This window comes from Moschus berezovskii, chromosome 12 (assembly GCF_049115385.1).
Source record: "Moschus berezovskii isolate FMDL1 chromosome 12, NW_MosBer_1.0, whole genome shotgun sequence".
NCBI lineage: Eukaryota > Metazoa > Chordata > Mammalia > Artiodactyla > Moschidae > Moschus > Moschus berezovskii.
Genome location: NC_142471.1, coordinates 7276037 through 7303545, shown reverse-complemented (window position 1 = coordinate 7303545; position 27509 = coordinate 7276037). Strand labels below are relative to the sequence as shown.

The window sequence follows — 27509 nt, the reverse complement described above, 5'->3', positions numbered from 1 at the left end:
TTTAATATGCTGTCTAGGTTGGTCAGAGAGTTTCTTCCAAGGAGCAAGTGTCTTTTAATTTCATGGCCGCAGTCACCGTCTGCAGTGATTTTGTAGCCCCCCCCCAAAAAAAAAAGTCTCTCACTGTTTCCATTGTTTCCCCATCTATTTCCCATGAAGTGATGGGACTGGATGCCATGATCTTTGTTTTCTGAATGCTGAGTTTTAAGTCAACTTTTTCAGTCTCCTCTTTCACTTTCATCAAGAGGCTCTTTAGTTCTTTGCTTTCTGCCATAAGGGTGGTGTCATCTGCAAACCTGAGGTCATTGATATTTTGCCTAGCAATCTTGATTCCAGCTTGTGCTTCTTCCAGCCCAGCATTTCTCATGATGTACTCTGCATATAAATTAAATAAGCAGGGTGACAATATACAGCCTTGATGTACTCCTTTCCCAATTTTGAACCAGTCCGTTGTTCCATGACCAGTTCTAACTGTTGCTCCTTGACCTGCATACAGGTTTCTCAGGAGGCAGGTAAGGTGGTCTGGTATTCCTATTAAAGGAGTATATTGTGGGCTTTTAAATTCTGTTGGGAGTGACCATAGGGGATCCCGAGGGAAGACACCAAGGGCCAGGTGTTCTAAAGTCCATTCATTCTTCTACAACTGGATGCTTGATGTCTCAGATTCTCCTAGAAACAGAGATAATGATCCTCGGGAAGCACTCAGCTCTGGGCCATCCAGAGTCTCATGTCCTCAGGTCCTCAGGTCCTCTTGTCCCTGTCACAATCGCACAGACCTGGGCACAAGAGTTTCCTTCTTTCCACTGCCTGGAGCATGCTGAGGTTCTCTTCTCCAGCCTTCAGATTCCAACACTTCCCAAGGCTTGCTTCACTGCATCTCTACATTCTCAGAGTATCTGCTTCATTTTTTGCCCACACTAGTGTTTGCGAAGCCTGTTCCAAGAAAATTGGTTTTATTATTCATAACTGTATCTTCTCATAAACAGTGTATGAGGGTTCCCTTTTCTCCAAACCCTCTCCAGCATTTATTGTTTGTAGATTTTTTGATGCTGGCCATTCTGAAGAGTGTGAGGTGGTACCTCATTGTAATTTTGATTCGTATTTCTCTAATAATTAGCAATGTTGAACATCTTTTCATGTGCTTTATGGCCATCTGTATGTCTTTTTTTGATAAATGTCTATTTAGATCATTAAAAAACTAAACATCTGGCAATCCCACTCCTGGGCAATATCTGGAGAGAACCCTAATTTGAAAAGATACATGCACCCCAATATTCATTGCAGCACTGTTTACAACGGCCAAGACACGGAAGCAACCCAAATGTCCATCAAGGGAGGAATGGATAAACATGTGGTACATATTAATATATACAATGGAATACTACGCACCCATTAAACAAGAGTGAAATAATACCATTTGCAACAATACAGGTGAACCTGGAGATTATCATACCAAGTGAAGTCAGTCAATCAGAGACAAATACCATATGGTATCACTTATATGTGAAACCTAATAAAAATAATACAAATTAACTTATTTACAAAACAAGAGAACTGTATCATTTAAAAAAAAAAGGCATTCCAAGTTTGAGAAACTCTGGAACTAAAATAAGAATTATTGCAGGACATCTGAAGAATGTTGATGTATTGACATTGTAGGGTGTATTTAAGAAAGAACTACGATTTTTTTAGTTTCTAAACTTGACATCGAAATTTTTCCCCCATCTCCACCTTCAACTGTATCTTGAAAATAATCCATTTGATAAAGCAAATTTAGCAAGAAATTAGTCTAGCCTATTCCTTTGACTCATGATTAGATAGCCTTATTTTAAAAGTGAATCTGGTAGTCGGTTGTGGCTGTGTAACAAAGTCTGCAAACTGGGTGGCTTAAACTGCAGAAATTTATTTTCTTGAAATTTCTTTTGAAGCTTCTCTCCTTAACTTGTAGACGGCCATCTTCTCCCTGTATTTTCACGTGGTCTTCCCTCTGAACGTGTCTATGTCCTAATCTCCTTTCTTACAAGGATACCAGTCATATTGGACTAGGGCCCACCCTAATGACCTCATTTTAATTACCTCTTGAAAGATTCTATCTCCAAATACAGTCCCATTCTGAGAGACTAGGCGTGGAGGTGGGGCTAGGATTTCAGTGTATGAATGTTAAGGGGGACACAGTTCGGCTGATAAGACGATCGTATTTTTGTATCTGTTGGAGATAACTGTGCTTCAGTGGAAAACAGCATTCTTTAGAACAGGGTCAGCAAACTACAGTCAGTGGGCCAGATATGGCCCGCCACCTGGGTCTGTAAATAAAGTTTTATTGACACAAAGCAACACTCATTCCTTCACGGATTACCTATGGTTACTTTTTGTTTAACAGTAGAGTTGAGTAGTTACAACAAAGGCCACATGGCTTGCGAAACTGAAAATATTTACTACCTGACCCTTTATAGAACAAGTTTCCCGGGTGAGTATATACCTCAGGGTTATCTAATTCTGACTCTATAGGGACTCTGCATCTTTCATTGCCTTGGAGCTATTTTACAGCTTATTAGGTTGTAGAAAATGAAGAGCAATGTAAAATAATCCTTCCCTTAGACACAACAAGGGGCTTCCCAGGTGATGTTAGTGGTAAAGAACCTGCCTGCCAATGCAGGTAGACGTAAGAGACGCTGGTTTGATCTCTTCCCTGGGTTGGGAAGATTCTCTGGAGGAGGAAATGGCAACCCACTCCAGTATTCTTGCCTAGAAAATCCCACGGAGAGAGGAGCCTGGCAGGCTGCAGTCCATAGGGTTGCAATCAGTTGGATGTGACTGAGCACGCATGCACACACATTAGACACAAGGAAGCCAGCTTTGCCTCCACTTGCTCATTCCTTTCAACCTTCCTCATCCACAAATGTGCCTGTTCTCTAGATTCTCTTTTGAACTCGTTGTGACATCCTAAAGTTCCCTCACTGATCATGACTTCAATAAAATCTTTAACACATGTTGATTCTATATTGGGATAAGAGTCATCATTTTCCTTCTTTGAAAACTTTCCCTTACTGTATTGATGTTATTGTTCTTGGGTGTGCTCATAACAATGGGATTATAAAGGGCAACGTTTTTTGTCCCTAAAAGATACACACTGAAGCGTTTAGGGTGGAGTGGCATGCTTACTTTTAAACAGCTTGGCGTGTGTGTGCGCGCAAATTCTCACACATACTACATATATATATATATATATATATATATATAGAAAAAGAAAGAAAAGAGAAAGTATATATAGCAAAACGTAAACAACCAGTGAATCAAAGTGAAAGCCATATGATGTCTTAGAGTGGTGTACTATTCACTCAACTTTTCCATAGGTTTGACAATTTTCAAAATTAAAAAAAAAAATTGGAAGAGTAACTTTATGTCCTGCTCCGAGCTAAGCGTGTAGCTGGCCTGTGTCCTGTACTTCTGGATGTCCTTTACTTCAGAGAGCAGCCAATTACAGACACTTGTTAGCCATCTGACTCTCGGCAATGGGTTCCACAAATAAGAATAAGTAAATGAAACATTGATGTTTCTATTGTCATAGGCTTCCATTTTTTTCAGATTTTTTTGACACCCTGCAGAGCATGTGGGATCTTAATTCCCCAACCACAGATCGAACCCACAGTCCCTGCAGTGGAATTGCAGAATACTAACCACTGGACCACCATGGAAGTCCTCCATTTAAAACAAAAATTGTTAATAGCACCATGTGAGCAGGATAACATAGAATTTTTTTAACTAGATTTCTGATACCCCCCAAGAGTATTTTTAAAGGAAATGAATCTTTTAGGATAAACCCAGAATCTGAGGACCACTTACAGCATGATCATGTACAAGCTTGGGGTACTACTTCCTGGGAGTGGGTGGGCATTGAGGTTCGTGTCTCTCAACTGCTGTACAATTATTGCCCTCCCTCCCCTCAGCTTGACACCGTGGTCGTAATATGGTTAAGGACCCCATGAATTGCAAATGTCTGCTGCTTGAGTTGGGACTGTAAGATTTGGAGCTTTTAACATCCTTCAAAGCATGATGGCAAGGTAACAAAGAAGGAAGAAAGCCAGCTGAATGCTCAAAAGCTGTGTCATTTAGTGTGAAGGTTTGGGATTGAAATTTTCTGCCTGAAGGAAGCAGAAAAAATGAGTTTTTACAGAAAGCTGCTGTTTCTAAATCTAAAAGGCACACTAAAAATAGCTGAAGGGACTGAGCTGCCCAGAGGCTTCTTGAATTGCCCGGTGGGAGTTCCTGCTTGGAGAATCTGTCCTTCAAAGATGCTGCTCCAAATAGCCCCGATGGCTGGTGTGTGTGGGGCTCTCTCCAGGGCTGCCTTTCATCAGGCCACAAGGAAGCAGGGGCTTGAGTGGACAGAGATGCTTCTTAACTGAAGGAGACCCTGGAGGAAGACTTTCTCCCTCTGACAGAGGCTGATGATTTTGAGAGAGAAGCACCATGTGGGTGGAGACCAGACCATTCTGAAATCAACCAGGAGCACATGAGTTTTGGCCATGACTAATTTCCCCCTTGGCTCAGATGGTAAAGAATCTGCCTGCAATGCAGGGCACCCACGTTTGATCCCTGGGGTCAGGAAGATCCCCCAGAGGAAGAAATGGCGCCCCACTCCAGTATTCTTGCCAAAAAAATCCATGGACAGAGGAGCTTGGTGGACTACAGTCCATGGCGTTGCAAAGAGTCAGACACGACTGAGCGATTAACACACACACACTAACACAAACTCTAAAGGAAAATGTCTTTATCCATCCCCACTGATATCACGCTTGTTAAAGCCCTGATTTTTTTTCGTACCTGGGCCATCTGCCATAGCCTCTGATCAGGGCACTCTATCTCCAATTTTGGCCACTCCAATTCATTCTACTTATGAACTCCAAATCCATGTTTCTGTATCCCAAATCAGATCAGGTTTTTCTGTCTATTTTTAATTTGACTTTAAACAAATCAAACAACCAATAAACCAAGCTAACAACAACAAAAAAAAACCCAAATTCTTCAATGATCACTACCTTTTCTTGAATTAACCTAACACCCTTACCCGGCCCTGTCTTTCTAACTACATCAGCCACCTCTTCTTTATCTACTTCACCAAATGCCTCCTCTCTCCACCAAAATCTGCAGAGAGAAAGAGGAGGCATTTTCCTGTCTACATGGGGCTCACAAGAACTCTGTGTGTCAGATTCACTTTTCTAAGCCCCCATAGTGTTTAGTGTAGTGTCATTCCTGAAAAAGGTGTTCAAGAAATAGCCTTTGCAGTATATACTCAAAAGAGGGATTCAAAAAATGCTACAAATGAACCGATTTACAAAACAGAAATAGAGTCACAAATGTAGAAAACAAACTTATGGTTACCAAAGGGGAAAGGGAAGTGAGGGAGGGGTAAATTGGAAGATTGGGATTGACATGCGCACTACTGCATATAAAACAGACAATCAACAAAGATGGACTGTGTAACAGGAAACTCTACTTGATATCTGTAATGACCTACCTATATGGCAATAGAATCTGAAAAGAGAGGATATATGTATATGCATACCTGAATCACTGTACTGTACCCCTGCAACTAACACAGCATTATAAATCAACTGTACTCCAATAAAAAATTAATTAAAAAAGAGAAAACAGAGACTCAGACATTTGTACATCCATGTCCATAGCAGCATTACTCACAAAAGCCAACAGATGAGTGGATACACTAAGTGTGTTAAACCCATACAAAGGAATATTACTCAGCCTTAAGAGGGAGGAAATTCTGACGCATGTTACAGTATGGATGAAGCTGGAGGACACTGCAGTGAAATAAGCCAGTCAGCAAATGACAAATGCTGCGTGATTCCACTTATATGGGACCGTCAGAAAGGTCACAGTCATGGACACAGACGCACAGTGCCGGTTTGGGGTTGGTGGGCGGGGAGAGGAGGGGGAGTTGTTTAGCAGGGACAGAGTTTCAGTTTTGCAAGATGATTGCACAGCAGTGTGAATGTACTTGATGCCACTGAACTGTCCGCTTAAGAATGATGAAGATGGCACATTTTATGTTATGTATATCTTGTGTGCGTGCATGCCAAGTTGCTTCAGGTGTGTCTGACTCTTTGTGACCCTTTGGGACCATAGCTCACCAGATTCCTCTGCCCATGGGATTCTCCAGGCAAGGATACTGGAGTGGGTTGCCATGCCCTCCTCCAGGGGATCTTCCCAACCCAGGGTTTGAACCCGAGTCTGTCTCCTGCATTGGCAGGTGGGTTTTCTTTACCACCAGTGCCACCGGGGAAGCCCATGTGTATTTTACCCCAATTTTAAAAAAGAAAGCAATAGGCCTGGAATGCTGAGTTAAGGAGTTTGGGGGTGATTTCAACTCTACTGCTGTAGTGCTGCTCTTTCAACATAATGGCTAGACTTTTAAAACATGCAAATCACATCCTTCAACATTCCCTTCTCCCCTCAAAAAGCCCTACAGTGATTTCCCATCCAGAATCAAGGCTGAAACTCTTAATCTAGTCTCTTGGCCCACCAGGCCAGCCTCATCTCTCCCTCACACTCCCCCCATTCTTTTGTCTTTCACAGGCCTTAGTTCTGCTCCCTCCCATCTCAGGGCTTCCCCCAGGGGAACTGGTCAATCCCCTCACTCTTTAGATACCAGCTGATGTACCTGTTATGAGGAAGTCAGGCCTAGCCCAGACCAGACTGGGACCTCTGGTTGCAGGCTCTCAGCACGATCTTGCTTACCTTACATAGTGCTTGTCATAACACTTATTAATTATTTATTAAAAACCTTTGGATTGTAAGCTCCCTGAGGACAGGACGACTCACTGTCCTCCACACAGTGCAGGTACTCCAGTACGTGCTGGGTGAACAAGTCTGATTTCAAGTTGTCCTTCTTGATGTGGACTCTTTCTGCCAGTCCCATCTGCAGAGGTGTGACAAGTGCTAAGACCCCAGAATATGTAAATACATTTGCATACATCCACCTTGATAGTATATTAAAAAGCAGAGACATTACTTTGCCAACAAAGGTCCGTCTAGTCAAGGCTATGGTTTTTCCCATGGTCATGTATGGATGTGAGAGTTGGACTGTGAGGAAAGCTGACCGCCGAAGAATTGATGCTTTTGAACTGTGGTGTTGGAGATGACTCTTGAGAGTCCCTTGGACTGGAAGGAGATCCAACCAGTCCATTCTAGAGGAGATCAATCCTGGGTGTTCATTGGAAGGACTGATGCTAAAGCTGAAACTCCAATACTTTGGCCACCTCATGCGACGAGTTGACTCACTGGAAAAGACTCTGATGCTGGGAAAGGTTGGGGGTGGGAGGAGAAGGGGACGACAGAGAATGAGATGGCTGGATGGCATCACCGACTCTGTGGACATGAGTTTGAGTGAACTCTGGGAGTTGGTGATGGACAGGGAGGCCTGGCGTGCTGTGATTCATGGGGTCGCGGAGAGTCGGACACGACTGAGCGACTGAACTGAACTGAACTGAACTGAAGGTCCACTTTATTTTGGGGTGCTCCAAAATCACTGCAGATGGTGACTGCAGCCATGAAGAAAAGTTATGACCAACCTAGACAGCTTATTAAAAAGCAGAGACATTACTTTGCCAACAAAGATCCATTTAGTCAAAGCTATGCCCCTGGAGGAGGGCGTGGCAACCCATTCCAGTATTCTTGCCTGGAGAATCCCATGGACAGAGGAGCCTGGCGGGCTGCAGTCCATGGGGAGACAAACAGTATGACACTGCTGAAATGACTTAGCAAGTCGGGGGGCACATTTGGCAAACCTGACAGCTGTCATCCTCCCGCTGTTTCTTTGTCCTTTTAAACATTTTGACTCATACCTCTCCTCTCTTCAGCCGCTGTCCCCCTGCCCACCACAGTCCTCCGCTTGAATTTGACCTCCTGAAGTTAGATTCAGATTCTGCTCTCACCATCTGCTGCTGGATATGGGCTGGAATGCCGTGTGTGTGTGTGTGTGTGTGTGTGTGTGTGTAGGAAAGAGGAAGTCTCTTTTTCAAAGTCTGTTCATCTGTTCTCTGTGTAGAGGACCTTAAAAAACAATACACCCTGCACAATGAAAAGATCAGCCTCCTCCTAGCATATCTCCTGTACGTCCTTAGGTTGAGTGGCTGTCTGCCTCCTCCCACCCCCCTTTTTTTATCTTAACCTGGGGAACAAGATGTGTGTGCATGTTCAGTCACTTGGTCTTTGTGGGCCCGTGGACTGTAGCCCACCAGGCTCCTCTGTCCATGGAATTTTCCAGGCAAGAATACTGGAGTGGGTTGTCATTTCCTACTCCAGGGGATCTTCCCAATGCAGGGATCAAACCCATGTCTCTTGCATTTCCTGCATTGGCAGGTGGATTCTCTGCCACTGCGCCACTTGGGAAGCCTGGGGAGTGAGATAACTCTGCCTTGTTATGCTGGTTTTTATAAACTCTGCAGTTTAGGGAGCAAATAGTGGATGAATACTACATAAATTCATCTTGATTGATTGATTCCTTGATTGTGAAGAATTAAATAAAGAGCACCTATTTCCTACAGACTCAGCAACATTGAAATATTTATTAGCCAACGAGAAAACACTGAACTTAAATGAAAGTACCCATCACCAGAAAGATATGAGATTATCAACGTAAGACCACAGCAATCTTTTAAGACGAACTTGAAACACTCAGCAAATACATCTTTTCCTTCTTACTTTATAAACATTGCATTTAATAAACAATGTTCTCAGAAATACTTACATGCTTGGGAATTGGTATTGGTCATGATTCTCCAGAGAAACAGTCCGATAGGATATGAGCATATAGAGAGAAAGAGATTTATGTTAATGAACCGGCTCACTCAATGATGGAGGCTGACAAGTTCAAGTCTGCCGTGAGGGCTGGCGGTGGGCGAACTAAAAGAGCCAATGATGCAGACGAAGTCTGAGGGCCACCTGTTTCAGGGCTGCCTCTTACTTAGGGGTCTGAAGTTTGGTGGCTGTTGGTCTAGTCAGCTGTCACCTGATTGGGCGTGGCCCACCCACCTTAGAGAAGGCAGTCTGCTTTACTCAACAGTGTGCGTGTGCGCATGCGTGCATGTCGTGCTATGTCGCTGCAGTCGCGTCTGACTCTTCACGACCCTATGGACTGGAACCCGCCAGGCTCCTCTGTCCACGGGATTTTCCAGGAATGCATACTGGAGTGGGGTGCCCTGCCTTCCTCCTGGGGATCTTCCCGACTCAGGGATCAAGCCCCCATCTCCTTCACTAGCAGGTGGGTTCTTCCCAACTAGCACCACCTGGGAAGCCCACTCAAATTCATGCCAATGTACGATTAGTCTCAACCATAGACACCTAATTTGACGTGTAAATTTAATCATCGCACCTTATATATACACATTTACAAAGAAAGAGAACCCAATAGAGAACACACTTAAGTGAGGGAAAAAACGTAGTGCCACCCTGCCCGAGATCTAGAACCAAGCCTGAAAACCACATTGCAGAGGTAAGTGGTACTGAAGGCACCTGCTCTGTGCAGTATAAACCAGTCCTGCCTTAACTAAGCAGGAAAAACAGCCACCATATGATACCGACGCACGCAACCTTGAAAACCGTCTCAAGACCTCACCTTTGGAGCCTTGTCAGAGCCCCAAATGAGGAATCAGCAATATGTACTTACTGTTTTCTGGCTCCAAACCCAGGATAAACATTTAAATCTATGTGCCAAAGCCTCTGTTGGGTCTCCTACTCACCCAGCAGGGAAAGGAAAATCCCAGTATTCCAGGAAAAGCTCTTTGAGTCACTGCTATTATTGGTGAGAATTTGATTGGCCTGATAGGACCACGTCTGGCTAAAAGAAGCAGGTAAAGGGCTTTCTGTAGTGTTCAATCGCTTATCAGTGGGCTAGAAAAATAAAGACAGCCAGTAATGGATTTTACCTCCTTCTTTATTGCAGATGTAGCTGTTCAAGGCCCCTCCAGGGCTCTTCCACTGGCGACAATTCCCTGGGCTTCAACCTCTCCTGCAGTGATGAGCTGCTCGATACAGAATCACAATTCATCATTTAACAGGAATCCTCGTGTGCCTGAATATATTGCCACTGCCTCCCTAAGCCAGACACAGCAGAGTGAGATTCTGCCAGTGACAGAACTGATTCTGCCTCACAGAGTGGATGAGCAGGCTTTGTCCTGCACTCCCTGCCTGCCAAACTCGAGGATTTGATGGGAACTGTGATACCCAAGGCCCATGGACTTAAGCATCCCCTGGGTAATTCTACCATCACTGCATCAGCGAAGCACACCCACGCAGGACCACTTTGTTTGCAGAAAAACCAAAAAGGGAAGGAAAGATGGGAGGAAGGGTGATTCTTAGATTGTTTTTAAAAGATATGCTGGTGGAAAGTTTGACAGATTTCAAGGCAGTTTCCTTGGGATCCCAGGTGAGAGACAGATGTATTTTGTCCAGTATGGGCATGTCCTTCCTGGGGACCTCAGTCATACCCCATCCATTTTCATAGTTAGGCTTCTTTGTTGGACCAGCGAGGACCCGCAGGGCTTGGTCCAGCCAGTGTGCATCTCAAGGCAGGAATGATGGTGCTGATTTGTCAGAAAGAGGCTCCTCTGTGAGGAAAGAATAAGATGCTCAAAACGAACTGAGCTAATAACACTAAATAATATACAACTGGGTAGGAGTTCTTATCGGGGAGAAATGCTTGGCTGCACATACAGAAAAACCAACAAAAGAAGCTTAAGCAAATAGGGGCCGATTTTTCTCCTAGAACAGTTAAGTTCAGAAATGGATACTTGCTAGCATGCGTTGAGCACCTCCAAGGAACCCAGGCCCCTTCTCAGTCTCCTTCCTTGTACCTTTCATGCAGAGTTTGCCCTTTGCTCCTTGTTCTCTTGTGGCTCGGAGATGACTACTGGAGATGCAGAGAACGCACTGCTTTCAGGCAGACAGGAGTAGAGGAGGGATGAGGCAGCGATGGTCTCTTTTATCAGAAAACAAAAGCTTTCCCAGATGGGGATGTTCCCGATGGTCCAGTGGCTAAGACTCTGCTCTCCCAATGCAGGGAGCCTGGGGTTCAATCCCTGGTTAGGGAACTAGATTCCACATGCCACAACTAAGAGTTCACATGTAGAAACTAAAGGTCCCATGTGTCACAGCTAAAACCTGGCGTGCATACATGCTAAGTCACTTCAGTGGTATCCGACTCTTTGCAACCCATGAATGTAGCCCGCCAGGCTCCTCTGTCCATGAGATTCTCCGGGCAAGAACACCAGAGTGGGTTGTCATGCCCTCCTCCAGGGGATCTTCTGAATCCAGGGATTGAACCCATATCTCTTACATCTCCTGCGTTGGCAGGTAGGATCTTTACCACTAGCGCCACCTGACCTGGCATAGCCAAATAAGTAAATATTTTTAAAAATTAAAAAAAAAGAACAGTGTCATCTCTTAAAAAAAAAACAAAAACAAAAACCATTCCCAGATTACACAAGCCAACTTCCACTTCAGTCTCATTGTCCGAGACTGGGACTCAGAGCTAGCCATCGCCCCTAACTGTAAGGATGGTTGGGTCTTTTGAGCACGAGACCTTGCCCCAGGTGTTAACATACTGTCATCTCGAAGGAAACTGGAATTTTGTGAGCAAGGGAGAAGAAAGTATGAATATTGGGTTAATAACTAATGGTGTCTGACACTGATCTCCACAGGGAATTTGAGTTTTCTAGATGTTGCCCTTCACACAAACCTATTACTGAGACTGTGTTGGCAATTTTCTCCTTGGAGATTCTCCGAAGGGTTTTCACGGGAGACATCACAAAGCAAGAATCAGGACTCTATCAAGCAGCGTGCTCCCATTCTTAGATCCTCAGAGGTTCACTGAAGACTCCAGCTGAAATCTTGCTCTGCAATTGCTGTTTTTTTCTTTCTGTAGCTGTCTTCCACTTTGCAGCTATGACACTAAATGGAAAGTGTAAGAGATATGGGTTCAATCCCTGGATTGCGTTGACAATAGCACCATCTTCTGTTCAGAGAAATGTCAGCTTGACAGATTGGAGTTTGGGGTTGTACCCGTTCATTCCAGAGCAGATATGTGTGTAAGACACACGCACTTAAGAAGGAGTCCCTGAGTGGGGTCTTGAGCCCTGTGCACCAATCTTGTTAAAAATATTTCTTTTATTGAAGTATAGTTCATTTACCATGTTGTATTAATTTCTGCTGGACGGCAAAGTTACTCAGCTATACATGTGTACATTCTTTTTCATATTCTTCTCCATTACAATTTATCACAGAATAGTGAGTTCAGTTCCCTGTGTCATAGGGTAGGACCTTGTCGTTTATCCACTCCATAATAATAGTTTGCATCTGCTAACTTCAAACTCTCAAGCCATCCCTCCGCTACCCGCTCCCGGCTTGGCAACCACAAGTCTATTCTCTGTGTCTGTGAGTCTGTTTCTCTATCATGGATGCATTCGTGTTCTCTTCTAGATTCAGCATATAAGTGATATCATATGGTATTTGGCTTTCTATTTCTGAATCACTTGGTAATTTGATCTCTAGGTCCCATCCATGTTGATGTAAATGGCATTATTTCATTCTTTTTATAGTTGAGTGGTATTCCATTGCATACATGGAATCATGGTAGATCATGGCATCTGGTCCTATCATTTCATGGCAAATAGATAGGGAAAATGTGGAAACAGTGTCAGATTTCATTTCCTTGGGCTCCAAAATCAATGTAGGTGGTGAATGCAGCCATGAAGTTAAAAGATGCCTGCTCCTTGGAAAAACAGCTATGACAAACCTAGACAGTGTATTGAAAAGCAGAGACATCACTTTGCTGAAAAAGATACATCTAGTCAAAGCTATGGTTTTTCCAGTGGTCATGTATGGATATGAGAGCTGGATTATAAAGAAAGCTGAGTTCTGAAGAACTGATGCTTTGGAACTGCAGTTTTGGAGAAGGCTCTTGGGAATCCCTTGGACAGCAAGGATATCCAACCAGTCCATCCTAAAGGAAACTAACCCTGAATATTCATTGGAAGAACTGATGCTGAAGCTGAAGTTCCAATACTTTGGCCACCTGATGCAAAAAGCTGACTCATCTGAAAAGACGCTGATGCTGGGAAAGATTGAGGGCAAGAGGAGACGGGGACGACAGAGAATGAGATGGCTGGATGGCATCACTGACTCAATGGACATGAATTTGAGCAAAGTCAGGGAGATCGTGAAGGAGAGGGAAGCTTAATGTACTGCAGTTCCTGGGGTCGCAAAGAGTCGGACACAATCTAGTGACTAAATAACAAGTACTCCATTGTACTTACATACCACATCTTCTTTATTCATACATCTGTTGATGGACATTTAGGTTATTTCCATTTCATGGCTATTGTAAGTAGTGCTGCTGTGAATACAGGAATGCACGTATATCTTTGCATTCTAGCTGTTTTCTGGATATATGCTCAGGAGTGGGGTCATTGAATCATATGGCAACACTGTTTTTAGGTCTTTGAGGAAACTCCATACAGTTCTCCTTAGTGGCTCTACCAGACTAGTTGCTATTTCAACATCAGAAACAGGTGTCAGTGCGGACACGTGTTAAAGTCACCCCTGCCTCCTCTTGAGCTGCTTTCAGTTCAGTTCAGTCGCTCAGTCGTGTCCGACTCTTTGCGACCCCATGAATCACAGCACGCCAGGCCTCCCTGTCCATCACCAACTCCCAGAGTTCACCCAAACTCATATGCATCGAGTCGGTGATGCCATCCAGCCATCTCATCCTCTGTCGTCCCCGTCTCCTCCCGCCCCCAATCCTTCCCAGCATCATGGTCTTTTCAAATGAGTCAGCTCTTCACATGAGGTGGCCAACGTATTGGAGTTTCAGCTTCAATGTCAGTCCTTCCAATGAACTCCCAGGACTGATCTCCTTTAGGATGGACTGGTTGGATCTCCGTGCAGTCCAAGGGACTCTCCAGAGTCTTCTCCAGCATCACAGTCCAAAAGCATCAACTCTTCGGCGCTCAGCTTTTGCTTTACTCTCGCTCATATAGTCATGGATTCATGCACCACTCTCTCCAGCACCCCTTGGACCCCAAGCCTGCCCCATGATGTTTCCTCAGGCAATACGTGTGCGTGCTTCTGAGGAAGAAACTCCACCTGTGCTTTGCCTTGTGGACATGAGTGTCTGGCAGTGGTCTCTGAGGACCATTTCCTTGGATGTGCTCCATCCTCCACCTCTGGCTCTCACAGCTGACCGGCCATCTCTCCTACTGTATAGCACAGGGAACTTTACTTAATGCTTTACAATAACCTAAAAGGTAAAAGAATCTGAAAAAAAATACATACATGTATGTATCACTGAATCATTTTGCTGTGCACCTGAAATTAACATAACATTGTAAATCAACTATACTTCAGTTAAAAAAAACAAAGTAGTCATAAACCCTAATTCACTTATGGACAAAGCAGGAAACTTGCAAGGAGTAGGGGAAGCAAACTCTTCTAAACGCCTTTCAAACACGACTTCCAATGCAACCCCTTCATCTTCACGGGAATGATCAGGGGTAACTGGCTGCTTCTCACACAGGTCTCCTCTGTCTATCAAAGCAGCGTATTGTTGCATGTTGAACTAGGCAACAAGGACTTCAGCTCTCAAATGCTCATGTTTGAGTCATTATGTCCCAGAGAAAACTTTCAAGATTGTGGAGGAGTAAGATGGGGAGATCACCCCGCCACCCACTCCCCGCAACAAATACATCAGAGGTTCATCAGCATGTGGAATGGTTTCTACAGAGCACCTTCTGAGCACTGACAGAAGACCTCAGACTTTCAAAAAGGCAAGCCAATCTCACGAGATAGGGCAAAATGCTCTACACCTGAAACAACTAGTTATACACTAGTGTCCCTGGAAATTTTGCAACTGACCAATTTATAACTCTCTCACTATAAAACACTGAATTCTTATTCACTCTGTTCCAAACGCTTTTTGAGTAGCTACCATGCTTCTGGTACTACATTTGGTGTGTAGGCTACACAATAAATTAAAACTGAAATCCTCATTTGAAAAGGAGATCATGAGCTATGGCAGAAGCACACAAATTCATTCATTCATTCCTCCCACATTCCTAGACCTTGGGAGTGCAGACTATGTAGGCAGTAAATCTGATTGCAATCGCAGATTTTGCATTCTTAATGTTTTAGAGGTAATGTAGCAGAATGCACAGCTTTGAGTCAGTTCTGCGCTTTTTCATTGTGTGACACCGAGGTAAGGTACTTACTCTCTTTCCTGCTCAGTTTCCTCATCTGTAAAATGAGAAAAATAACAGCACTTCATTTCTGAGTTGTTTTGAGAATTCAATACAGTATTATAGGTAAAGATATTACCGTATCTTCTTTTTAAGTATGATAAGTAACTGTTAGCTATTCTAATTACCACAATTGAAAGCTTGGGGAAGATAGAAGTACCATTAAGCCTTGTGAAGGGCTTCTTATAGATGCCCTATAGTTTGGGTCTTTGCTGAGGAGTAGGGGATAAACATTTCTTGAGCATGATACAACCAGAGGTGCAGATGCTGGGATTAGTGTGATAAACGATACAGCCCATGATATGATATGAATGAGTGCTCAGTTATGTCTGACTCTTTGAGACCCCATGAACTGTAGCCCACCAGTGATTTCCCAGGCAAGAATACTACAGTGGGTTGCCATTTCCTCCTCCAGAGGATCTTCCCCACCCAGAGATCAAACCTGAGTCTCCTGTGTATCTCCTGCATTGCAGGCAGATTCTTTACTGCTCAGCCATCAGAAAAGCCCATAGCCCCCCATAGCCACCCATAGCCCCTGATAAGCCCTCAAATTGCTCATAGGAGGGAGGAGACAGAGAAGTAACCTGTGGTTACCAGTGTGGCAAATGCTGTGTAAGAGATATGCTAGGATGTTTGGGGGGTTTGGAAGAGGTGGACGCCACCTAGGTGGAATGGGTGTTGGTAGTGGGAGTGAGGTTTAAGGAATGACTTTCTGGGATTTCCCTGGCAGTCCAGTAGTAGGGATCCCATGTTCCAAATGCATGGGGCACAGGTTCGATCCCTGGTCAGGGAACTAAGGTCCTGTATGTCACATGGCACACCCCAAAATTTAAAAAAAATAAACAAATGACTTTCTGGAGAAATGACAATGTGAACTGTGTCTTGAAAGGAAAAGAACTAGTCAAATGGAGTAAGAGTCTTCCAGAAGAGGGAAAGCCTTTTGAAAAAACAAAATGAGAACACGTGGCATGTTCTGGGGACTTCACAATCTAGGTGTACATGGGGCATGAGGGCAAGGAGGCCGGAGAAACAGGCAGGGCCACCTCAAGAGGCACCTGGGATGTCACGCTAGGACATTCAGCCATAATTCTGGGGGCCATGGGTAGCCGCGGCTTAATTTTAGGAAGGGCATCCTGGTAGCAATGTGGCATGTGCCCTGCGGTGGAGAGTGAATCAGGCAGGAATTTATTGTCATCTTAGTAAGAAATTAGGAGAGTCTAAAACTAAGGTATTAGTGGGGGACAGAGCGGGGGACACTAAGGGATTTAGAGAGTTTCATGGATAGATGTGAGGAGCAATTATATGTAGGAATCAAGGAAGAGAGGAGAAAATCTGTTTGTAACCAAACAAGACGCTATGGGGCCTTCCAGGCAGAAATCACAGCCCACCGCTATGTCCTCTGCCTGCCTCTTGCTTGTAAAAAAAAAAAAAAACAAAACTTTAGGCTGCCAGGCCTTCTCTGAGTTACAAAGAGTACTTTTAATCAGAGAAGTGAGTAAATGCAGAAAAAAAGGAAAACGGTCAAGCAAAACAAAATAATAATAGTTTAGGGACTTCCCTGGTGATCCAGTGCATAACACTCGGCACTTTGACTGCAGGGGGCATGGGTTCCACCCCTGGTTGGGGAACTAAGATCCTGCATGCCACTTCATGCAACCAAAATAATAATAATAATAGTTTAGGCACTCAGAAAAGTCAAGGACCTTTAGTTCCATCTCATGGGCTATAGGTAATATCCTAGGCCATGTCCTTTAAGCTGTTTTGCAGATACTGCAACCTTCACCAGGTGGAAGAAGTTAATGGCATGCTGCCCACAAGCACATAACCGTAGACCAGAAGGAACCAGAAGGTTGAAGAAGGTTGATGATGTTGACTCCTGATTACCTCATACCAACCAATCAGAAAAATGTCCACGCGCTGACCATACACTCCACAATCCCTCTTCCTTACCCTGTCTTTAAAAACGTTTCCCAGGAAGCCTGCAGTGAGTTCAGGGCTCTTGAGCACTAGCTGCCTGGACTCCTTGCTTAGCATCTGCAATAAACTTCACTGCCACCTGGTGTCAGTAGATTGGCTGAACTGCACATCCAGGCAAGTGGACCAAAATTTGGCTTGATAACATTTTGGCTCCCAAGTTTTTTGGCTTGGGCAACTGAATGACTTATGGCCACTCCCCTAAATAGGAAATATACAGGAAGAAGTACATTGGTGGGGATAGTGATGATGGGGGAAGGGATGAAAGAATTAAGGTAATAAGGTGGTCTTCTTAAAAGTGGAGATTGAGAGTGATGCCTTGAGGGACATTCATTTTGGTAGGCAGGAGGTAGATAGGTTTGGAGTTTGGGAGAGAGATTTAGTGCTGGACATCTAGATTTTCTTCATCATTCGCAATGTAGATCGTAGTAGAATCTGTAGTTTTAATGAAGCTATTCAGGGAAATTTTAGTGAGAAGAACAGGAATCTAGAGATGTAAGTCTGGAAATATCCATGTGAGCAGGTCACGAATAGAAAGAGCTGTCCTTCCCAAAAGGATGGAGAAGAAACAGCTGGGGAAATAAGAAAAAGAGAAAACAGAATGAAGGTATATGGTGAAAACTAAAGGAAGACAGGGTTTCAGGAAGAGGAAACCCTTAAGAGTCCTTTGGTGGTTTCAGTCTTTAAAATTTTAGCCACTTGGATGGGTGTGAAGTAGTATCTCTTTGAGGCTTGAATTTGCATGTCTGTGAGGAATAATGTTCATGGGGTTCTCAATGCACTCATCTCACACGCTAGTAAAGTCATGCTCAAAATTCTCCAAGCCAGGCTTCAGCAATATGTGAACCGTGAACGTCCAGATGTTCAAGCAGGTTTTAGAAAAGGCAGAGGCACCAGAGATCAAATTGCCAAAATCCACTGGATCATGGAGAAAGCAAGAGAGTTCCAGAAAAACATCTATTTCTGCTTCATTGACTATGCCAAAGCCTTTGACTGTGTGGATCACAATAAACTGTGGAACATTCTGAAAGAGGTGGGAATACCAGACCACCTGACCTGCCTCTTGAGAAACTTGTATGCAGGTCAGGAAGCAACAGTTAGAACTGGACATGGAACAACAGATTGGTTCCAAATAGGAAAAGGAGTACGTCAAGGTTGTATATTGTCACCCTGCTTATTTAACTTATATGCAGAGTATATCATGAGGAACGCTGGGCTGGAAGAAGCGCAAGCTGGAATCAAGATTGCCAGGAGAAATATCAATAATCTCAGATATGCAGATGACACCACCCTTCTGGCAGAAAGTGAAGAGGAATGAAAAAGCCTCTTGATGAAAGTGAAAGAGGAGAGTGAAAAGGTTGGCTTGAAGCTTAACATTCAGAAAACAAAGATCATGGCATCTGGTCCCATCACTTCATGGGAAATGGATGGACAAACAGTGGAAACAGTGTCAGACTTTATATTTTTGGGCTCCAAAATCACTGCAGATGCTGATTGCAGCCATGAAATTAAAAGACGCTTACTCCTTGGAAGGAAAGTTATGACCAACCTAGATAGCATATTAAAAAGCAGAGACATTACTTTGCCAACCAAGGTCTGTCTAGTTAAGGCTATGGTTTTTCTTGTGGTCATGTATGGATGTGAGAGTTGGACTGTGAAGAAAGCTGATCGCCGAAGAAGTAATGCTTTTGAACTGTGGTGCTGGAGAAGACTCTTGAGAGTCCCTTGGACTGCAAGGAGATCCAACTAGTCCATTCTAGAGGAGATCAATCCTGGGTGTTCATTGGAAGGACTGATGCTAAAACTGAAACTCCAATACTTTGGCCACCTCATGCGACGAATTGACTCACTGGAAAAGACTCTGATGCTGGGAGGGATTGCAGGCAGGAGGAGAAGGGGACGACAGAGAATGAGATGGCTGGATGGCATCACTGACTCGATGGACATGAGTTTGAGTGAACTCCGGGAGTTGGTGATGGACAGGGAGGCCTGGCGTGCTGTGATTCATGGGGTTGCAAAGAGTCAGACATGACTGAGCTACTGAACTGAACTGAACTGAGGAATAATGAGTCTCGATACCTTCCCAGACGCTCACATTAGCCTATCTTTATTTGCTGAAAGTCTGCTCAAGACTTTTGTCCATTTTTGACAGCTATATAAAGAACATATGTTGAAGGAAACTGATGTTTATTTATTCAGCCTTGCCACAGGGCATGAAGGATCTCAGTTGCCATGCCAGGGATGGAACTCATGTGCCTCCTCAGTGGAAGCACAGAATTTTAACCACTGGACCACCAGGGAAGTCCCCGAACTGAAGTTTTTTCAAAAGTTGAAGGCAACTGATATTTACTGACGGGATCGAAATTGTTGTCATTTTTGTTTAGTCATGGACTACAGCCTGCCAGGCTCATCTGTCCATGGGATTTCCCAGGCAAAAATACTGGAGTGGGTTGCCATTCTCTTCTCCAAGGGATCTTTCTGAACTCATCTCCTGAACTGGCAGGCATATTCTTTACCACTGAGCCACCAGGGAAGTCTTACAATAAAAACCTTTATGCATGCTGCTGCTGCTGCTAAGTCACTTCAGTCGTGTCCGACTCTGTGTGACCCCATAGACGGAAGCCCACCAGGCTCTCCCGTCCCTGGGATTCTCCAGGCAAGAACACTGGAGTGGGTTGCCATTTCCTTCTCCATTTATGCATGCAGTCAATGGCAGTCAATGGAAAACCGAATGACTCTGAAACATAGAAAAAAATCTTGCATATATGATGTTGGATAACTTTATATATTTAAATTATATAGAACATAAAATATAAAAATTAAATGACTTTAAATTGCATAAAATACAGTTCAGTTCAGTTCAGTCGCTCAGTCGTGTCCGACTCTCTGCGACCCCATGAATCACAGCACGCCACTTAAGTAAGTTTAAATTACACTTTATCCATTATGTCTATTACACATAAAGCTCTTTAAAGGGGCAACTGTGACTTCTCCATGGACTAAGGGAGAGATCTTTGTGGTGTGGTTGGAAGGCAAAGAAAACCCACCTCCCTGATTCAGTTTGCCTAGGATTGAGCCAGAAACCAAACCAGTACGGTGCATGCTTAGGTGAGGTTTTTCTGTTTCTGTATTTAGCAGTAGACGCTGTCAGAAATACAGAAAATATAGACAAGTGAACTATTTGGGGACTGCATGTGGGAGCACAAGCATTGTGTGGGAAAAATTGCATGCTAGAGTCAGCTTGGGCATTTGACTGCCAGCGCTGGCGTGGACACCTCGTTTTCAGCTCTATCCCTAGGTCATACCTACAGTACTTTGTACGGCTCCTGAATCATTCTTGTGTTTTCAGTATTTATTTTTTATGCAGTTGTCGGGAGCCCACTGCAGACACACTGTATCATTGTCTTTGTGGGTGATGCCAGGCTGCTCCTTTAAAAAAAACAACCTAGGTGATGGTGAGGGTACCTTCCAAATGTACCTCTGGCCCATTCTCATGGCACTCTAAAATGATTTAGAGCCCCTGGACAGGCCAATGTCCAATTAAGAATCGATGGAGTTGGTGTAGATACTACATTAGCGTTTCACGAGAGAGCCTCTTTTCTTCTCTAAAAAGTTACGCAGGCCATTCCAGTAGGACCTGCCCAAAGCGCCGCGACCAGGACCAGGGCGGGGCTCAAGCCCCCTCCTGCGGGCGCGTGCTCGGGACAGCCGCGCACGCGCACGCACTGGCGCACGCCGGCGCCTTCCCTGGGGCGCCCGGCGTCGGCGGCGCGCGGGGCGAATGGAGTGGGTGCTGGCGGAAGCGCTGCTCTCGCAGAGCCGGGACCCCCGGGCCCTGCTTGGGGCGCTGTGCCGCGGGGAGGCATCTGCGGAGCGCGTGGAGACCCTGCGTTTTCTTCTGCAGCGACTGGAGGATGAGGAAGCGCGCGGCGGCGGCGCGGGCGCGCTCCCGGAGGCGGCGCGCGAGGTCGCCGCCGGGTATCTGGTGCCGCTGCTGCGGGGCCTGCGCGGGTGCCCGGCGGGCGGCGCGGATGAGCCGGGCCCCGCGGCCCGCCAGCGCCGGCGCGTGCTGAGGGCGGCAGGCGCTGCCCTGCGCTCGTGCGCCCGCCTGGCCGGGGGCCCGCCGCTGGCGGCCGCGCTGGCCGAGGAGGCGCTGTGCGACCTGCTCAACGCGGGGCCCGCGCCCGGCCTCGAGGGGGCCGCCGAGGCGGCCGTGGAGGTGCTGGCGGCCGTGGGGCCCTGCCTGCGGCCTCGCGAGGACGCGGCCCTGCTGGAGCGAGTGGCGCGGGCCGCGCTGGCGCTGGCGCTGGGTGGGGACAAGGCGGGGCCGTCCCCGGACGCTGCGGCGCTGGTTGCCGGGCGGCTGCTGCCGGCTCTGGCCCGGGGCGGCGGGGCGGCGCTGCGGGCTGTGTGGGACGGGCTGGTCGCGCCCGGGGCGCCTGAGGGGCCGGGCCGCGTCGGGTCGCAGCTGCTGATTCTGAGCGCCCTGGCCGAGAAGCTACTGCCCGAGCCCGGCGCAGACTGCGTGCCCGCCGCGCGCGAGGCGGGCCTGGACGCGCGGCGCTGCTGGCGCTTCTGGAGCACGCTGCAGGCCGGGCTGGCCTGGTCTGAGGACGCCCTGACGCGCAAGCGGGCGCGCTACCTGCTGCAGCGGGCTGTGGAGGTGTCGGCGGAACTGGGGACCGACTGCGCGTGCGCCCCCGGCCACGGACCCGGTACTTGCCTCTTTGCTCCCGGGCCCGTCCCTACTTGACTTTCTGCCAGGGCGGCCCTTCTGCTTCCGGGGCCGTCTCCGCGATTCGTGCAGAATTTGGTTATTCTCGTGGTCCCCATCGGGCCTGAAAAACCTTGGGAACCTCATCTCGAGGGTGTTCTCTGAACTGTAGGAAATCACCGCAGCACTGTTAGAACAGGCCGCATTTAGGATAAATTCTCTGACCCAGAGCAGATGGAATACTGCGTTCGTGGAATAATTTATGAACTAGTCCAGCAGGATATTAACAGATCAAATTTGCTCTATATCGTGGGCTTGTTCAACTAGAAAAGAAGGGATAGCACCCATCAAATTGAAAGGAAAAGTATTTACATGTACTGACCGACGAATTGAGCCTTGAGTATTAGAATTTTGTCATGGGAAACCCATCACAATCCTTCGGTAGTTCCCTTAGAAAGATTTATTAATATTAGTTAAGTATATGGGCCTTAAGTCGACCTTTGGCGGAGGGTATTTTTGCAATTGATTTAATACAATGAGGTTTTAATTTATTTATTTTACATTTTGAGCCTGTGCGTCCTACCAGTTTTTTACAGGATGAAAGTAGACAAAATAGCAAGGCCTCCCTTTAGTTTGGTTTGTTACTATTGATCAGTTTGTTCACTGAAATGTGTGAAAATACACTTCAGTCATTTAAATTTATTTTAATCTATCGAAGTCCAAAATGGATTGATTGAGTCAAAACTGCCTCAACGGATGGAAAATTTCTGTCCTTTAAACTGTGGCTGCCTACTTATTTATCCTACTAAAAGATTTTTGTTCCGCTGAAGTTGTGAGTAGATATACACGTTTAAAACATCGGATAGTAGATATTTTAATAGCCCACAAGTTGGTGATCATCCAATGAGAGTTGTCGCTGGAAAACATTTTTTTAAGTTACCAAAGTTAAGCACTCGTTTATTTTAAAGCGTCAGTCATTCTGCAGTTTTAAAGATAATCAATAGTCTTATGCTTGCCTCCCATCTATATTTCCTTCATTTCAAAGAGCAGCCACTTTTACCTCTTTTAGCCGATTATTTTGGTGTCTATCCCTATCTTGACGTAATCTAGTAATATCATAAAATCCATTATCCTATTTGTAATTTTGATTAAATGTGAGTTCAACAAAATTATGACTATGAAAGTACTGTTCACCAGTGATCTATGTAGTAATCTATGGTTTATTTTCTCCTTCCTGCAAGTTTTCCCTATATTTGTCATTTATGTTTGGCTGCCTCCATGCTTATCACTAATTCAGCCCCAGATTCTTAGTTAGTTGTTTAAATCTTTCCTGTACAAAGTGAGATCATCAGTCATTATCAATTTTCCTGAATAAGTCTCTTCTGAAGGAAATGGTAACCCACTCCAGTATTCTTACCTGGAGAATCCCATGGACGGAGAAGCCTGGTAGGCTACAGTCCACGGGGTCGCAAAGAGTCGGACACGACTGAGCGATTGAACGGAACGGAAAGTCCCAGTACAAGCTCAGCCTTGTGCACACCACTGACATTCTTAGAGCTGCCTTCACTGTCACCTGGGGGACTCCCTTCACCTGATCCTGTGTTGAAGCTCTTTTCCTGGGGTTCTTATCTTCAAGACCTTGAGCATCTGATAATTTAATCAAAGGATCCTCTATGTCTTTTCTGTCAATCCCACCTGACACTTTTTTAGTTTCTGTCTCCTGGAAATCCCCATCTGTTTGTGCCTCTTGTCTGCCTTTTCCACTGGGTCCTTTAACATACTAATCACAGGTATATGTAAATTCTATTTTTGGACCATCTTTGAGTCTGGTTTTGTTTTCTGTTTTATCTCTTGGCAGTGAGATTACTTTTTTCCAGTAGCAACTGAATTATTTATGCCTTAGAGATAGGTACTCTGTTAGATTGTTGGGACTGAGTCACTCAAGTTGAGCTGGCTTTGGATTTTGTTATTGCTGTAGTTGGCAGATTGTTGCCTCCTTATGTTTAGAATCATAAAATTTTCTATTTAGGAACTAAATCTAGAAACTGATTTTCTTTTTTAAACCATATCAGGCCCAAGTCTGTTTTGGTGGTCTGAGAAGAAAAAAGATGAGCTTCTAAAGTTTTGGGAAAACTATATTTTAATTATGGAAACTCTTGAAGGAAATCAGGTAAGTGTTTTCTTATTTTATCAAATCCTGTATAGGTGCAGTTTCTTTCTTTTTGTAGAACCAAACATTCTGTAGAACCAGTACAAAAAGGTCAACTTGGAGATAGCATAGTGGAATACTAGTGTACTTTGTTTTCCAGCATGGGTGAGTAAGTGAAGTCGCTCAGTTGTGTCTGACTCTCTGCGAGACTATTAGCTATAGCCTGCCAAGCTCCTCTATCCATGGTATTTTTCAGGCAAGAATACCAGAGTGGGTTGCCATTTCCTTCTCCAGGGGATCTTCCAGACCCAGGGATGGAACTCAGATCTCCCACATTGCAGGCGGACTCTTTACCATCTGAGCTACCAGGGAATCCCGTTTTCTTTTCCAGCATAGATGCAATTTAAGGTTAAATGTAAACTCAGGAAGGAGGAGAGTGAAAGAGCCGGGTTAAAACTAAATATTTAAAAGAAAAACCTAAGATCATGGCATATGGCCCAGTTACTTCATGGCAAATGGAAAGGGAAAAGGTGGAAGCAGTGACAGATTTCCTCTTCTTGGGCTCTAAAATCACTATGGATGGTGACTGCAGCAATGAAATCAGAAGACAGTTGCTTCTCGGTAGGAAAGCTATGACAAACCTAGACAAGTGTGTTGAAAGGTAGAGATATCACTCTGCCAATAAATGGCTCTATAGTCAAGGCTGTGGTCTTCCCAGTGGTCCCGAATGGTTTTGAGAGCTGGACAGGCAGAGAAAAGAAGGCAGAGAGCCAAAGAATTGATGCCTTCAAACTGTGGTGCTGGAGAAGACTCCTGAGTCCCTTGGACAGCAAGGAGATCAAACCAGTCAGTCTTAAGGGAAATCAACCCTGAATACTCATTCAAAGGACTGATGCTGAAACTGAAGCTCCAACTTTTTGGTCACCTGATGGGAATAGCTGACTCATGTAATGTCCCTGATGCCTGGAAAGATTGAAGGCAGAAGGAGATAAAGGTGTCAAGAGGATTAGATGGCTGGATGACATCACTGATGCAATGGACTTGAACTTGGGCAAACTTGGAAAGATGGGGACAGACAGGGAGTCCTGGCATGCTTCAGTCCATGGGGTGGCAAAGAATTGGAAACATCTGGGGGACTGAACAACAACAACGTAAACTCAGGAAATTAAAGAATACTTCAGTTGATTTAATTTATCATTCAAAGGATTTGGTTTTATTTGATCTTCCCTTGATATTTACTTCTAAAGTGTTTGTTAGTTTTTAGTTTCTCAATGTTATAAATAATCTCCAAAGAAATACACAGTGAGGAAAATGTTTCTTAAAATCTGAGGTCAATTTTTGTTAAGTAATAATGACCCTTTGATTTTGTAGGCTTGCTTTCTTCCTTTCAATTCTTACATCTTTTCATTCTTTGGTTCTGAGAATAGAAACCTGAAAAATCATTTTCAGTTGACTTTGAATTAATCTTCCTAGGAACATGGAATTTTTAAGTTAGGAATCTCTTTAGAGATTAACATTTAGATTGACATTCATTAGAACCATCCTGGTGCTTTATTAAAGTATCAGTTGCTGGATCTGGTCTGGAGAGTTTCTGATTCATTACGTCTGTGGTGTGGCCTGAGAATTCAAATATTTTACATATTCCCAGGAGACACATACGCTATCATTCTAGGGACCACACTTGGAGACCTGTTACAGGGGTTCCCAGTACGTAAGCTGCAGATTGCTGTGGGACCAGCCATCATGGAGTCACTGTGAAGTGTCAGTCCAAATGCATTGTTTGTTGACTAAAGAAAGAAGTACTCATATGTGCTAAATGTATGTAGATGTGGAGATGAGGACTAAACGAAAAACATTTCTAAATTTATATAAACTATGATTTTCCTTAATCAATGCATCCATAACACCCTCGCTGTTTAGAAATGCTAATAAAGTTAGTTGCCTTTAGTTTGTAGGATATGTACATTGGACGCTGGTATCTGCAGGAGTCTAAGGAAAAAGAGCATTGAACCCTGAGCTGGCTCTACATCTAAATGTGTGGCCTTGAACAACTTGAGTGACTAGAGAAAGCATTTCAGTATTTTTTCATCTTTGTAATATTGGTGTTATCAGCCCTGCCTGCTTCCCAGAACAGTTTAGGATTAGATGACATAATGTATGGTACTCTGTAAATGTGATGTTACTGTAACTGTGTTCTAGGTTATATTTATTAGCTCTGCCATACTCAGTCTTACTTGAATTTGTATGATTTAAAAACTGAAAAAATCAGGCACCTTCTGCGTGTTTTTTTACATGGGTGTGGTGGGGTCAGGGAGGGTGGAGGTTATGGGGGGAGGAACAGAAGAGTAACTTACATAAATATATAACAATACTTTGGATTTTAAAGGTGAATTTTCATTTCATATGGCTTTTTGCTTTTGTTTTCAGATACATGTTATAAAGCCAGTTTTACCAAAGCTAAACAGTCTGTTTGAATATGCAGTGTCAGATGAAAATGGTAACGGTTGCTTTTATTTTGATTTTTTATGACGCATCATTTTCCCCCTTATTTTATAACTAGTTCTTATTCATTGTGGAGAATGTTATATGAATATATAAATTCACTGCTACCAGGAGACAGCTGCTAATATCCCAGATACATACCTTGTGGATTGATTGTTCATAATGTTTTTTTCTGACTCAGCAGTATATCCAAGTGCACTTACCTATGTCCTTAAATAGTCTTTGAGAATTTAATTTTAAATGGCTGCAGAGTTTTCTATAATTTAGAGGCATGGTAATTTTATAAACCTATGAGAAATTTCAAATATTTACCGAAGGAGAAGAGTTTGTATGATGAACCCTATCACCTAGCTTCTGCAGTGATCAGCTTGTGGCCAGTTCCTGTCTTCCATTGCATGTGGCCTCACTTGCTCCCTCTCCATCAAATGATTTTGAAGCACATTCCTAGACAGCATATCATTTCATCTGTGATAATTTCAGTATATATCCTTAAAAGATAAGGACTCTTTGGTAATGTTTTATGTATGGTGTATTACTCATTTTTTTAATAAGCGTTGTTTGGTATGATATATTCTAACTGCTTTCCAGCTTTGTTCTCTTAATATATCTGTTTGATTGTTGCTTTCTTAGAGTATCAGCCATTGTTCTGTAGGTTGAACTTCTGGAGAAGGGAAAATTCTAAGATATTATTTTAAATATAGTTTTTAAGTCCTTAATCAGTACTATATTATGAGGGCTTTTTAGGAGAAATAAAATGAAACTGGAGCTTCCTAAAATTATCTTATGAAATTAAGTTTAGATAAATGAGACAGCTAAATGCAGGCTAACTGTTTTGTATTCATATGAATGATGAAATGCTGCG

General features: G+C 44.2%; 1 protein-coding gene across 5 annotated transcripts in view; it reads left to right on the top strand.

The window, feature by feature from the left end:
* The first annotated feature begins 21007 nt into the window (after positions 1-21007).
* TARBP1 (tRNA guanosine 2 -O-methyltransferase TARBP1) overlaps positions 21008-27509 on the top strand; it is a 68639-nt gene continuing 62137 nt past the window's right edge. For 2 of the 5 annotated variants that reach the window (XM_088841840.1, XM_088841841.1), the window contains exons 1-3: positions 21011-21997; positions 24069-24166; positions 26573-26642. In XM_088841840.1, the coding sequence (XP_088697966.1) occupies positions 21064-21997; positions 24069-24166; positions 26573-26642 (1102 nt within the window). In that variant the 5' untranslated portion in view covers positions 21011-21063. Of the gene's footprint in view, positions 21998-24068; positions 24167-26572; positions 26643-27509 lie in introns of all 5 variants that reach the window. The other 3 variants (XM_088841842.1, XM_088841839.1, XM_088841838.1) reach the window with 3 other exon arrangements.